A 14128-nucleotide genomic window follows, 5' to 3' on the forward strand; every position below is an offset into this window, starting at 1 on the left:
GACTGATGGGGCTGAAGGAGGGAGGAGGGAGATGAGATTAGTGTAACATTACAGATCAAATTGAACGTGTGAACAGGCTCCCATTTTCTCAGTGAATCCTGGTTCAGTGGGGTGATTAGGAATGAGTAGTGGAAGGTATTTTATGGCACAGAAGCTTGTTTAGCTGAAATCTCTGGTCTCATCTGTGTATTCCTGTGGCTTGGGGTTTCTTTTCCCTCACCAGGGCAAACTGGCACATTCAAGTGGAGCATTGTTTGCTTTTCTGCAGTCCTGCTTTCCTCACAAGGTGTGTTCAAAGTTGCCTTTTTTCATTGCAGAGGAGCAATCTGAAGGAGTGGATTCTGCAGCTCTGGAAAGAGTTGCCATAGGAAAATGGATTGATGCCATGGGAAGATGGAGAGATCTGAAAAATAAAGAAGCTGAGGTTAAACAGGACAACTCTGTCAGGAAAACTCATGGTGGTGAGTTCAGTTACTTCAGTAGAGGTTGTAATCATTTCTTTTGAGAGGGGATGTAAACTTTTAACTAGACTTAAATTTTATATGCAGGCTGTTAAGCTGGATAATTAGCCAGGTAATTAAATACAAAGTTTCTGTTTTAGGCTTTCTTGCCAAGCAGTTTTGCCTCCCATACACGCATGGCTTTGATGCTCCTGATATAGTGACATTATCCTAGTGATGCATTATCACAGAATCTGGATAAACACATTAAAAAAATGTATCCACATTTTAAGTTTAACTGTAATCCTCAATTTTTACTGGATTGTTAAGTTTTTTTTTCTCTCCAGCTTTCTCTTTCAGCTCCAGTACCAGTACAGGTATTAGGAGTGTGGAGTTTTTCCCTCCAAAATAAATGTGACTTTGGAATTTATTGTGTGAGATGTTTTTCCCCTGTGTGCTGGTTTAAAAGTAAACTGGCAGGAGAAATGAACCCAGCTCAAGAGAGATTATAAGTCAGAGTTACAATTTAAAAAAAATAATACAATAAATACAATTATACGGACAAACAATTGGTTTTAACCCACAAAACCCAGATGTATAACCCAGGACCCTGGGGCACGAACAGAGTGGTGTTTGTTGGCCCCTGCATCCAAAGGAAAAGGAAAGGAGAACCTGTTGGTGAGAGTGGTGATCGCAGTCTGGTTGAGAATGGTGGTTGCAGTCTGCTCGAAGTTCTGATCCTCCTCTGGATCCGATGAGTGGTACCAGAAGTCCCAAGACCCCAAGAGTATATACTCAGGTTCCAGTGGGAATGCCCAGTACCTCCCCCAGGGCGGGGAGTTCCACAATGGGTGACCATGAGTGGTGAGATATTTTTGGAATCCTTGGTAGCCCATTAGCAGACATGACCCCTCAGGCTGGGTGTGGAGGTGCTAAAGACTCCCCAGAGGGGAGTTATCACACCTGAGTCATTGGTGTGAGGACAGGAACATCCTCCTATCTCACAGGCTTCCTGACACTCAGCTTATAGCCTGAGGGGTCAGGTGTGCTCTGGGCAGCTGCTGCAAATGGTCTATTGTTAACAGTTCCTGGGAAATGACATGGAGGGTGTAGAATACACAGTTTGGGTTACACCCACACAGTGATGAACTAGTCCCAGCTGCTCTAACTAGGACACCCTGTTAACCAGCTTTATGGATTATTGAATTACCTGTTTGCCCTGTTTTAATTCCTTTCCCAAGCTGAGGGAGGCAGCAGGGCACCAATTTTGGCAAGAACAATGGAGCAGCTTTAACCACCACAATGATGGAGAGTGTGGAGGAGGAGGAGAGGGGAAGGAAGGAAGGAAGAGGATGTGTTTCCGCGTACTGGTTACACAAGCAACTGTGAGAACAGATGGTGGGATGCAAGTCCTGCTAAAGTCTCTCTCAAAAGTGTGTCAGAGGTGCTATTTTTAATTAAAAAAAAAAAAGAGCAAGAAAGCTGGAATTGAGCAGAAAATTAGTGGAAGCAGACAGGGAGTCTTCCTCAGTCTGTGTGTTCATGGGAAGTGAACTTGTAGGTCACTTGTAAGACTGATTAACCAGGAGATCCTCCTGCCTAGGCACTTTGTGGCACAAACATCCTCAAACCATCCTAGAAAACAGGAGCTAAGGTCATTTCTAGGCTGTTCTTAATTGTTGAGCAGTGGTGAGTCAAAGCTGTGAGTTCCTGACTCATCTTCTGCATTTATCCTTGTGTTCCTGCTTTCTCAAGGCTACCAAGCAGGCTTTTAGTAGAGCAGCTCATCTGTAGAAGAGAGGCTTCTCCTGGCCAGCTCCTCAGAGATGATATTCCTAAAATACCTCAGAATCCTGTGGCTGATTCACGGAGAAATTAAAAGGGACCCGAGGAGTTCCAGAGTCACTGAGTGAGAAACCACAGTTTGAGGTTGAGGATGTTTTCCATCTCTACTTTCCCTTGAAAGTTGCACTTGGAAGATTTTACTCATAGGATCACTTCCAGATTTTTGTAGTTCTGCACAAGAGAATGTTCTGCCTTTGGTGTATGGATGTTGATGGGTAAGGAGAGGCCTTGAGCAGTTCTGTTCCATTCTCTAGTGCTGATTTATGAAGGCGTGTGTTGTCTTCTGCCTGTGCTGTCCCTTGTCATTGTTACACCAGTGCTCCCAACCACCATCAATATGAAGAGCACAAAATATGCTTCATGCTTATCCATGTTACCCCCAAATTCATCAGTATCAACGATACTTTAGCCATGGACTACATTTATTGCAGAATATTAACATACAAATAAAGTAAAGCACAGCAGCTTTTGCACACTGACATCTAGAACTACCTCCTTCTCTTTGACTTAATCATTCAGTGTGCAGGAGCTCCCAAGCCTTATACTATTTTAACAACTTGGAGATTTTTAAACAAAAATATAATAGAAGATGAGCTCACTAGAACTAGATTTGCTGCACAGTGAGTCCCCTCAGTACACTCAGCAAAGTGAATTATGTGTACACTGAGCATGCAGGGTACTTCTGAATTTGTCTTCATTGTAATAAACCCTTTTTTTCTTATCTTCCTAATAGGGAGGGAAAAAAAAGTTCTAGTGTACCTATGGAAATGTCCAGGAATGTGATTCTTATTTTTTCCTAGTTTTCTCTGTGGGCTGAAAGAAGAAAAAGCTGAATGCTGGCCTTAGGAGAAGGGAGAAATTTTTGTCATAGTTCTCTTTCTATCCTCTTCTCTGTCCCTCTTCCACCAGAGTTATTAGGCTAAATGCATCAGAACATGACTCTAAATCCCCAATTCCATATAGATTATTTCAAAAATCACTACTCATCTTTAAAATTTACTCAGCAAACTGCAATTCTTCAACTTGGATCTATCTGAAAATTCAAGGGGGGCTTTTTAACCCTGTGAGTGGTGCTGTGCTCACAAGTTTGATTTCACCTTTGTAACATGCCTACATTAAATGCTTTGCTTGTATATTTTCCACTGCACTATTGCTGTCAAAAGTGGGAGAGCTTGAGCTGGTAATGTGTATTATTTGGAGGCAAAGAAATGTTTGTGGCTCAGATACAGTTCGCTCAGATACAGTTCAGTCACTCAATCGTTATTGTTACTTTGATAGTGGTGTCAAGCTAAAAGTAAAAAACGCCCTGAGATTCCAGACTTGTCTTCTAATTCTGTAGTTAAGTAGAATTAATGTAGGCTGGATGTGGAAATTCCAACCAGCAACACCTAAATGTAAACCCTGCTCTGGAGCCAGGCTGTGAGAGCTGGGGGTGTTCACCGGGAGAAGAGAAGGCTCCAGGGAGACCTGGGCCTAAAGGGGCTCCAGGAGAGCTGGAGAGGGACTGGGGACAATGGATGGAGGGACAGGACAAGGGGGAATGGCTTCCCACTGCCCTCTGGGCAGGGTTAGATGGGATATTGGGAAGGAATTCCTGGCTGTGAGGGTGGGGAGGCCCTGGCACAGGCTGCCCAGAGAAACTGTGGCTGCCCCTGGATCCCTGGAAGTGTCCAAGGCCAGGTCGGAGCAACCTGGGCTAGTGGAAGGTGTCCCTGTTCATGGCAGGGGGTGGGACTGGATGATCCTTGATGTCCCTTCCAACCCAAACCGTTCCATGATACTACAATGATTCACTGTGCTGGAGGAGTTTAATTTGCTTTAAATTCATATTCGTGATAAATAACCTGATAGTTCAGCCTGGTAGGTCAGTTATATGTTGCCTGCAGGGATCTTTCACAAACTGTTTGCTGTCAGCATGTTACCCTGACCTGCTGCACTCAGTTGTACAAATCACTTTAGGTAATCATGAAGATCTTGAGATGCAGAGGGAAAATCTTTCTCGAGAGTAGTTACCAGTTGCTGCCTTTCACAATGATCTCATTTTCCTTTTTTTCTTCTTAAAATAGAGTATCAGCAGAGCATAATAATAACAAAATGCCTGCCAATTTTCCTATTAAAGTTAGTTTCAAAGGGAAAGGAAACTGAGGAAAGACTGAGGAAAAACTCCCGCCCCTCACAGATTTAAAATGTCACAGAAAGCAAAATTTACGTAGGTCACTTAGTTACAAAGTTCCCAGCAGGGTTTGGGATCTAGACATATGGATTAATTTATCTCTAGTGGTACACACCAAGGCTTTTTGTCATCAGAGCAGCTTCTTGGGCCACTATGGGGCTTTACTTCCTAAATATTCCATGTTTCATGACCTTCCTGCTGCGTGAGATGTGGCTCTGACTCGATGCCTGTCCTGGTGGCACTTCTGCTGCTCCTGTCACCTCTTCTGCATCATCCCTCCTTCAGTCACTATCACTCATTTAATCATTATTGTTACTGCGATTGTTGTGTCAAGTTAAAAATAAAAAAGACCTTGAGATTCCAGACCTGTCTTCTGATTCTGTAAGTAAGTAAGAATTAATGTGGTCTGGATGTGGAAATTCCAGCCAGAAATGGAAACCCTGCTTGTAAAACGTTCATTAATGCCTTGATGGAATTGGGAAAGAAGGAGTTTCTTCCAAAAGCCATGGATTCTGCGGGGATCTTCCCTTTGTCTTCTCACTGCTGTTGCTGCAAAGTGAAGAAGGTGTGGGGAGCACTGGATTTGGGGCAGCCAAGCAGTAGGAAAGTCTTCTTGTGGAGCAGTAATTGGCACTGCAGGGATTCTCTGTGGGCACAGGGCAGGGACATTTAAATCTGCCACCCCAAATGGAGAAGGATCTGGGATGGAAAGGAGGGAATATGTGAGAGATACCAGAAATAAAACAAACCAGTGCAGAGCTGAAGGACAAGTAAATCTTCTCCACCTGGGAAAAAATTGGAAACTGGAGTCAGTGTGCAGAGAAAAGACAAAACTTTCCCCAATTTAACTGTGTGCTGACTTTTCTCATAGTTTTTTTTTTTTGTTCTTGTTTCAGAAAAATTATAGTCCTTGATAATTTTTATTCTCTCTGAGATTACTTTTAAATGGGAATCAATATTAAAAAGTAACTTCAGAAACGAGTCGTGCAGTGTGGTTTAAAACTTGCTGTTCTCTTTGCTGGTGTTTTTTCTGATGTCTGTAGGTGCAGATGAGCAAAGGGGTGGGTGTGTGGCAGCACAGAATTCATGCATTATTAGAAACCAATTCTTAATAAAAATGCACTTCTGTATGTCAGGAGAACCTTAAGTGAATTAATTAGGCTGGTATTAAATTGTCACAGCCTCCAGGGGTTTTACTTATGGATTTGAGTACTTAAATGCTTTTGTTCTGGGTTTTCCCCTCCCATAGTGGTAACTTTTAAATTTTTTTAATTAATTCTCTGCACGGCATAAATGAACATGCCCCTGTTTTTCAGTGTGTAATTAAACCCAGAACTGGCACATGATTTGCACTGTCCGCATTGTAATAGTAAGGAAAGTCACCTGCTGACTGAAATGGTGGTTTCCACTCAAATGTTTATGATCCTACAAAGCAAATTTGTTTTCATTAAATTGCATTTTAAGGTATTGCTTATTCTGATTCATCTGTCTATAAATCGTCACCATGTCTTTGTCTACAGTCAGTTAGATACATCATCTTCTAAGGAGGAATAAACTGCTCTGTGGTGTCTGATTCTGAACTGGTAGTTGTACTTAAATGACTTAAATGTACTTAATTTTCCGTGTTGTCCATGAAACAAAACTCCTGCTTTGCTTCATTTTAACTATGGATCCCCTTATCCTTTATAAACATCAGCTGCATTTCTGAAGAGATGCCGAGTTCCCTTGCAGAATTCCACAGCTCTGTCTTGTCTCCTCAAGACTAAATTCATGCCGGTGCATTTAGGGGAAGTTTTCCATTCCTGCTTTTTTAAGAGTGTGTGTTGTGGTTATGCCAAGGTGTCCCATGGCATTGGAATATCCCATGGCAATGGTTGTCAGACAAGCACCAGGAAACCTGCAGTGCCTGGCTAGGAGAAATAAAACCAAATTTAAACCTGACAAGGAGTAAAACAATGTGGAGGGATTGTTTAAATTCCGTAATCAGGCCATGTACAGCTGCACAGCATCATTCCATGCCGATGCCCATGAAATACTGTATTGATTGTGGTTTAAGCCTGTGGAAAATCCCCCACAAAGCACTGAATAAAGTTGTAAATCCATCCCAACCCACCCACCTGAAGGATAATCTCAATTTTATTTATTTTTACATGCCACTGGGAAGGATAATAGAAGATGAGAGAGGGGAAGATGTTTTTTAAACAAGATCTTATAAAGAACAATTTTTGAAGCTTTAGGAGAAAGTATTCTCTGATGGAATTGCCCTTCTCCAAAAAAAGAAGTGCCTGCCTGAGGTTGTAGAATCTATTTGAGATGTTTCCAGAGTGACTTCCACAGCCACTGCCTCTAATTTTTGTTATGAATTGCTCCTTAGAGGAGCCCTCTTGAAGTGTTAATTCATTTTGGTTTAGCAACCTGCAGTTTCAGGTAGGAAGAAGCTAAATCTGTATGAGGCAGTTATTGAAAGACAGGTTACTTAATGTCATAGTATTTAACTACTGATATTTAATCTCTATCATTAGTAGCCTCATTCTTTCAGGTTCTTTTCTGTTCCCGTATTTGGAGCTTGTTCATAGAGACATTTATTGTGCAAGTTCCTACAGTTCTTATCCGGATTTTATATTTATTTTTATTTTATATGTATATATAATTTAGAAAAATATATTATATAACATACAAAAATATAATATATAAAACATATTATATAATATCTAAAATATATTATATAATATATAAATATATATTTATGTATAAAAAAATCTCCTTATACCACCTAAGGAGTCTTTCTGCTGTGCCTTTTGCAACTGGACGTGCCTATCTCGTACTGGCCTTATTAGCCTTTTTAGCATGCTTGTAACAAACGTGGGTAGAGCCCTCCCCAAATCTTCGTTCGCGAAGCCCAGCCATGATGATGATAAAAAAATCCATCCTAACCCACCCATCTGAAGTATAATCTCGATTTCATTTATTTTTGCATGCCACAGGGAAGGATAAGACAAGATGAAAGAGGAAAAGATTTTTTTAAAACATTATATGTATATAAATAGAAATATATATTAATATAAAATAATATATAAATATACATTAAATAAATATATAAAAATATAAATAATATATAAGCTATTCTATATTGGTTTTATACTATATAATAAATATTTTATTATTCATATCTATTATATAGCTAATGTTTATATATCTAATATTTTTATATGTATTTATTTTATATCTATAAAGGAATAGAGAGAGAGAGATAGATATATAGATAGATAGATATAGATAGATAGATATAGGAAGGAATATCTATCTATATATAGATACATAGATATATAGATATATAGATATATAGATATATAGATATATAGATATATAGATATATAGATATAGGAAGGAATTCTTCTCTTTCCTTGATACAGGAATTGATGGGTTTGTTTTATTGACTTATGCCTGACAGAAATTCTTGAATTATTTGATGGAGAACTGGATGCTCTCAGGTCTTTTTGCACCAGGAAGATAAATGGGATGAACCAGCAGCTGAGCCCTGAGCAGGGAAACACGGGCAAGGCAAGGAAGCTGCAGGATGGAGTCCCAGCAGTGAAAACTGGGACAGGAGATGGGAACTGCATTGTTCCTGGTCAGCTGATGAACAGAATCCTCCTGGAAAACACCAGAGAGACTGTTAAGCAGGTGAAAGCCAGGGAGATTTTGGCTAAAGCACTGGATAATAAAGCCATACCATGAGGATCAAATCAAACAGAGCTTAGTGATGCCTCACTCAGGCCTCTGAAAGAGCTTCTGGGTTGATACCCCAGCATTGATCTGTCTCCTTTCTTAGACACTCCTGCTAGTAAAGAATCAAATCATCATCAAAAACTGGCTGCTGATAAAGTAATGCTTTGTGTGACTGAGCCAGGCTGGGATCATCAGTTATTGCACACCCAGTAAGCCCTGGATCAGCAGAAGAAAAAGCCTTTTTTGCTGGTTATGTTGGTACTAGTTATTTATCAAATTATTCTGCATATTATTTGCTGTGAAGTCTTTGTGATTCCAGGATTAGAAGTATTCCAAAGGCAACCCCTCTGCTCCCAGCTTTCTTAGGTATTAGGCAATATTGAAGAATTAAAGCAAGTCCAACAAAATCTTGGTGACCTTAGTCCGTTGATTAAGAAACATCTGTATCACCTTTGCCCAATTCCAAGTGCTTTTCTTTTTCACCAGCCCAGCGGGTTTTCCCACCACAGGATGGGCTTTTTGCCACAGCTCCTCCCCTCCCTCTGTAAAAGTAATTAAAGTAATACTTTATGAGGTATTTAAAGTAATACTTTAAATTCAGTTTTGGTGTGAAAAGTATTTCTGTTTAAATCTGTCTGTTTAAATTATTTTGAGATTTCAACCATCTGCATTTTTTCACTGTATTAACGTTAACTCACCTTCCAAACTTTGTAGAATTTTTACTTCCTCTTTATTTGTCTTATATTAGAAAATATATTTTCTAAATATATTTGGTTTATATTAGAAAATATATATTTTCTAAGAAAAGTAACTGCTCTGTTTGCTTCTGTCTTTACCTCCACACACATTTTTATGCAGAGAAGAAGTCAAGGAAGAAGAGGATAGAGAGGCTTGAGATGTGACTTACCAGGATTATTCCGCTGCTTTTGGAGCAACTTATTGTGTTTATGTAGCTAGATGGAATCAGTGCCAATGAAATCAGATAAAACTATTGATATTTCACAAAAGCACAAACACTGGGGTTCGTGTAATGCCGTTAAATACTCTTCAGTTTTCATGGTGGATGAACTAACACAGGAGTTACTGAGTAGAACTGGTTATCTCCCAAAGAGAACTGTAGGATTTTGTTTGTATTCTGCCTCAGAGCTGCATATTTGAACTAATTGCTTCAGAGTTTATTTGCCTCTTAGAATTTGTGAAGAGAATCACAACCTCTGTGGTTGGCGTTGGAGGCCTTGTGAACACTGCCAGCATAGGGACAAGCACGTCGAGATGGTGGAGTTATTGCTGACTATGAAAGAATTTGCCTAAAAAGCCAGTTTTTGTCTTTAGACAGTCCCTCTAGCTGTATTTTTATTGATTATTCTTAAGGAGTGGCCATCTCACTGGGACAGACATTGCTCATTGCACCAAAGTCTCCTCTTCCAGGTGACAGAAACTCAAATCCACGAGGCTTCATCATGCCCTGACTGCCAGAAGAAGGAGGCAGAGCTGGCGAGGATTGCCTTTGTCAGGCAAAAAAAGGCTCTGATGGAAGGTGCTTTAATCCAAGAGAAACTGGAAGAACAGATTTACTCCAGAGTAAGCAAATATTGTAAAAAAATTTTGTTAAATAATGTTTTTTTAGCATTCTGTAGGTACTGCAACTAAAGGATCTATAAGGCAGATTTCCCCCTGATTGATGGCAGTGAGATCAGAGTGACCTGAATGCAGTGCAAGTCAAAATAGAATTTGGCAATTAATAAAATACTTTAGGACCAACATAGTGATCAAATCATCTGAGCCTGCCTGATTTATGGAAGCTGAAGGTCATTCCCAGGATGTCCTAGATTGGTTCTGGGTCTCTCTTGTTTTTGCTTTTTGATGGGCCTTGCAAGACAAAAGGGTAAATAAATTGATGTGATAGTAGGTAACTGTGCCCATTCTGGTCTTCCTTGCTCATCCTTTGGTGTAGGAGTCTTGGAATAGGACCCTGAAAGATGTTATGGGGGCTGAGACCTTCCAGATACTCTGAGATTTCTTCTTGGAAAAACTGTTTTCTGTCTGTGCCAGTGTCACAAGGTAGAAGCTTTATGGGTAGGAAGTGCCTCTGGAGCAGATGGGAGGCAATGGAGCTGAAAGGTAGAGAATTCCTTGGATCTCTCTGAAGGAAGAGCTCTTCTCTCCCTTCTTGAAAGGGAGTCAAATTGTTCCTGAGCAGTGAATGAGTAGTGCCTTCCTGAAGCTCTGGGATCTCTTCCTGTGTTTATGAGCAAGGTGGGAGTTTGTGCTGTACCACACATTCCCTTTTTCCCCTAATAGTTCCACTCTCCTGATTTTTGACTCTCACTCACTCCATACCTAAGATTTAAGAACTTCAGTGTTAAGTGAAGCTTCACTTTTTTCCTCTTTGTTTTCCTCCGTGCTTCCCTCAAAGGCCATCTGCTTTTCCTTTTCCCTCCTTAGGGAAGAAACCTGCTTTAGGGAGCAGATCACTGGCCATGAATTTTTAAACAGGACACTTTAAAACAGGACCCTTTAAAACCCCCGCAACTTGTGCCACTGAAGTGCTGCCCACTCAGCTGCTTTTGAGGGGCTGGATGGAGCTGCCAGTGGCAGGTGTGGGATAAAGGACATGAGAAATGCCAGGAATACAAATCCACGTTTTCTTTCTGTTTCAGAACATGCTCACACTTCTAGGAGAAGCCCTCAGAAGCTTTCCCAAACCTTCAGAGGATCCCAGGGCCTTGTGGCAAAGGCTGAAAGGTCAGAAAATGTAAGGCCTGAAAGTGTTAAAATGACTCAAGGACATAAAGAAGTGGGAGAGCTGCACATGGAATACCAACTAATATGGATATAACCTACTCTGGCAGTGATGAATTGGGTGATGGTTTAATATTCCTGCAGGTGGAACCAGATATGTCCAGCATGTTGTGTCTGGGTTCTGAGTCAACTCTTTATTCTTCCTAAATGCAAATGTTATAATACATTTTAATCCATCTCTATATGTTTTTCAAATTACAGAAGCCAAGAGTTTCTATTATTAATCTGGCAAGTAATAAGTATTGTTTTTTGTAGGATTGCTGTGGGATTTCAGAGCAGCTCACAGCTGCTTCCATCTGTAAGAAAAATAAATGATTCCGTTTTTTGGGGCAGGGAGGTATAATTACTGCATTTCAGCTCAATCTTTGCCCACTGTCTCATGTTAAATTGGAAGTGAGGGCCCCAGGTGGAGGAGAAAAAAAGCAGGTTGCAAAGTAACTATAGAAAGCAGTAAAATGAAATGGGGTATTTATAGAAGTAAAATAATGAGTCTAAAACAGAATTAAATCAGCAAGACTGCGGATGGCAACGAGATGAGAAATTATAATAAATTAATCATGGAATCTGTATAGGAGAGGTGTCCAGGAGAGAAAAAACAACATGGATGAAAATTGGAATAAGACGTTGAATTATATTTTTGCCTATTTTTTTTTTTTTTAATATACTTCAGAATTTGTTGTAATTTTTCAAGATGACAAAGTCACTGTCTTTGAAAGAATATATCTGGGGTTCAGGATACGTGCAAATAAAATGGCTTTGTGCTGGGAATCTCAGTGGGTTGGACAATGAAATCATCTTCCTAGTGGCCTCAAAAGCCTTAAGCTGATGTGTGGGCACAACTGCAGCCCAACTTTGTGATCAGTGCTGGCAACAAGAGCTCGTCCCATTGCTCCTGCTGGGACCTGGTGGCCTTGTGTGACTCACAAAGTTACTGCCTCTCATCAGTCTCCTGCTTCCTGACTTTCTCTGCATTCAGGCCTCTGGAAATCTTGAAGGGATATCCTTGCCTATGAACTCTCCCTGAATTTTTGTTACAAAGCAAAGAGGATTAAACCTTCCCGTTGCATTTGATTTTTTCCCATTTTGGGACAAGGAAAATGCATTGTTGAACTTGGGTTTGTATTTTCTCCCCGTGTAGTTGTTCCCTTCTGTGTGCTCTGTGTTTCTTAGAGTGCTTGAGGGCTGTTTAGCCTCTTGCTTTCCCTTCCCATAAATCAATGGAAAACCTGAAGAGAAGTGCTGGATATGGAGGTAGGTGTTGGCAGATTACATGGTTACCTGTGTATTGAATAAACTCTCCTGGTTTCTTCCTTTTCCTCTGAAATCCTCAGAAATGTTCCTGCCTTCCAATCTCCTAAACCTTTCCTTTTTAGATGCTCCATCTCTGTTCCTTATTTGCTTTGCTCTGCACTCCCTGTTTCTCCCAAGCCTTTGGAATTCTTCAGCCATCTGCAAACATGAGGCAAAGGGCACACAGTGTTCCAAGTGGAGACTCATAAGGGCTGGCAGGTGAAAGAGCCGAATCTTCTGAAAATGTAATTTTGTTGGTTTTGCCAATGAACACAGGTTTCATCCCTTAACCCATGAAAAGGGAGCTCCAGGACTCTTCTTAAAAATGTAATCCATATGTTTTGGTATTTTTCCTTTGATAGAAGCTTTGTAAAGAGCTTTGCAGCTCCCATGGAGCCTTCCTGCAAATACATTGAACTGTGAGTTATTTGGGTTAGGAGTCTGACAATGTTTGTCTGTAGAATAGTTGTCATGCTCACACACAGTGACTGCACAGCTCTTGTTTGTTTGCATAAATGTTACAAACACAGCTCAGGTAACTCCTCTGAAAAATCAAAGTAGGTTTTGCTGCTGCCTCTTGGATGCATTTCCTGCTGCTCCCTACACTTGTTTCATTTTTTTATCAAGGATGACTCCAAGATCTGACTGTTTGCCTTCTGTTTTCTTGTAGCAGATCTTAGGGATGTACTATGGAATGAATGATCCAGACCTCTAAATAATTTATTTTATAATCCTACAGCCTTTGAGGCTTGAGAGATCCAAAAACTCTGACAGGGAGATTGTGGGAAAGAGAGTAGATCACGTCTTTTCCTTTTTTTCCCCTCACAGGAGCTTCCCCCACCAGCAGTAGATTTTTCTTTTTGATCCAAAGAAACACTCGAAAACTCTGATCAAGGAATATTGATTCATCTGCTGCCTTGTTTGTGCTTTCTGGGGTATAAAAGGACTGTGATGGCTCAAGGGGTATTCATATGGAAAGCAGCTGTGGCTCAGCAACAAATCAATCTGCCTGGAAAAAATGCTTTGGAGCTTTTTCTTTCTGGCCTTCATGACACACACAGTTGCATTATTTAATCTTCTGAATGATTGGTGATGTGAGTTTATTGCTCTGAACTTTGTGCAAATAGAAGTTTATCGTATTTATATTATGTGTATGCTGATAACCACTTTTGTGATCTTATGCTTTATAACTGGCCCTTTGGATAAAGTTGTATTCTTCAAATTAAAATCAGTTTTCCTGTGGACTGCAGCAAGGGAATTTTCACTTCCATTTGCCCTTGCTTCTGCTATGAAAAAAATTAACCTGGCTGCCAGGCACAGTCATTCCTTAGTCTCATTTCTGTCCATCTCTTGGGCCATCTCTTTGTATCTCCTCTAGGATAAACTTCCATCTCCGTCCCAACAGGCTGCTAGCACAGGTTTGATGGGAATTAAATTCTAGTGTAATTAACGTGCCTGGATCTGAGCTGGGAACAAAGGTAAATATATTCAAAGTTGAACTGGTCTAGTGGAAGGTGTCCCTGCCCATGGCAGAGGTTGGAACTGGCTGAGTTTTAAGATCCCTCCCAACCCAAACCAGTCTGGGATTCTGGGATATTTAAATAATGATTTGCAGCTACTGGGGGAATATGTCGTAGTCCCATTGGTCCAGTTTAGGATCATAGAATAGTTTGAGTTGGAAGGAACCTTCTAAAGCTCATCCAGTCCCACCCCCTGCCATGGGCAGGGACACCTTCCACTAGCCCAGGTTGCTCCAACTTGGCCTTGGACACTTCCAGGGATGTGGCAGCCACAGCTTCTCAGGGCAACCTGTGCCAAGGCCTCACAACCCTCATTGTAAAAACCTTCT

General features: G+C 40.7%; 1 protein-coding gene across 10 annotated transcripts in view; it reads left to right on the forward strand.

The window, feature by feature from the left end:
- CUNH8orf48 (chromosome unknown C8orf48 homolog) overlaps positions 1-14128 on the forward strand; it is a 43741-nt gene that overhangs the window by 4306 nt on the left and 25307 nt on the right. For 4 of the 10 annotated variants that reach the window (XR_007905102.1, XM_051791279.1, XM_051791317.1 and 1 more), the window contains exons 2-5: positions 318-461; positions 7910-8142; positions 9616-9768; positions 10848-10932. Coding sequence is in view for 8 of the 10 variants with exons in the window: in XM_051791279.1 (XP_051647239.1) it covers positions 318-461; positions 7910-8142; positions 9616-9768; positions 10848-10932 (615 nt within the window). In the remaining 2 variants the exon portion in view is untranslated. Of the gene's footprint in view, positions 1-317; positions 462-7909; positions 8143-9615; positions 9769-10847; positions 10943-13107; positions 13529-14128 lie in introns of those variants that run through there. The other 6 variants (XR_007905127.1, XM_051791296.1, XM_051791302.1 and 3 more) reach the window with 3 other exon arrangements.

Source organism: Manacus candei, unplaced genomic scaffold, assembly GCF_025592945.1.
Source record: "Manacus candei isolate 608988 ecotype Guabito, Panama unplaced genomic scaffold, ASM2559294v1 h1tg000003l, whole genome shotgun sequence".
Classification (NCBI taxonomy): Eukaryota; Metazoa; Chordata; class Aves; order Passeriformes; family Pipridae; genus Manacus; species Manacus candei.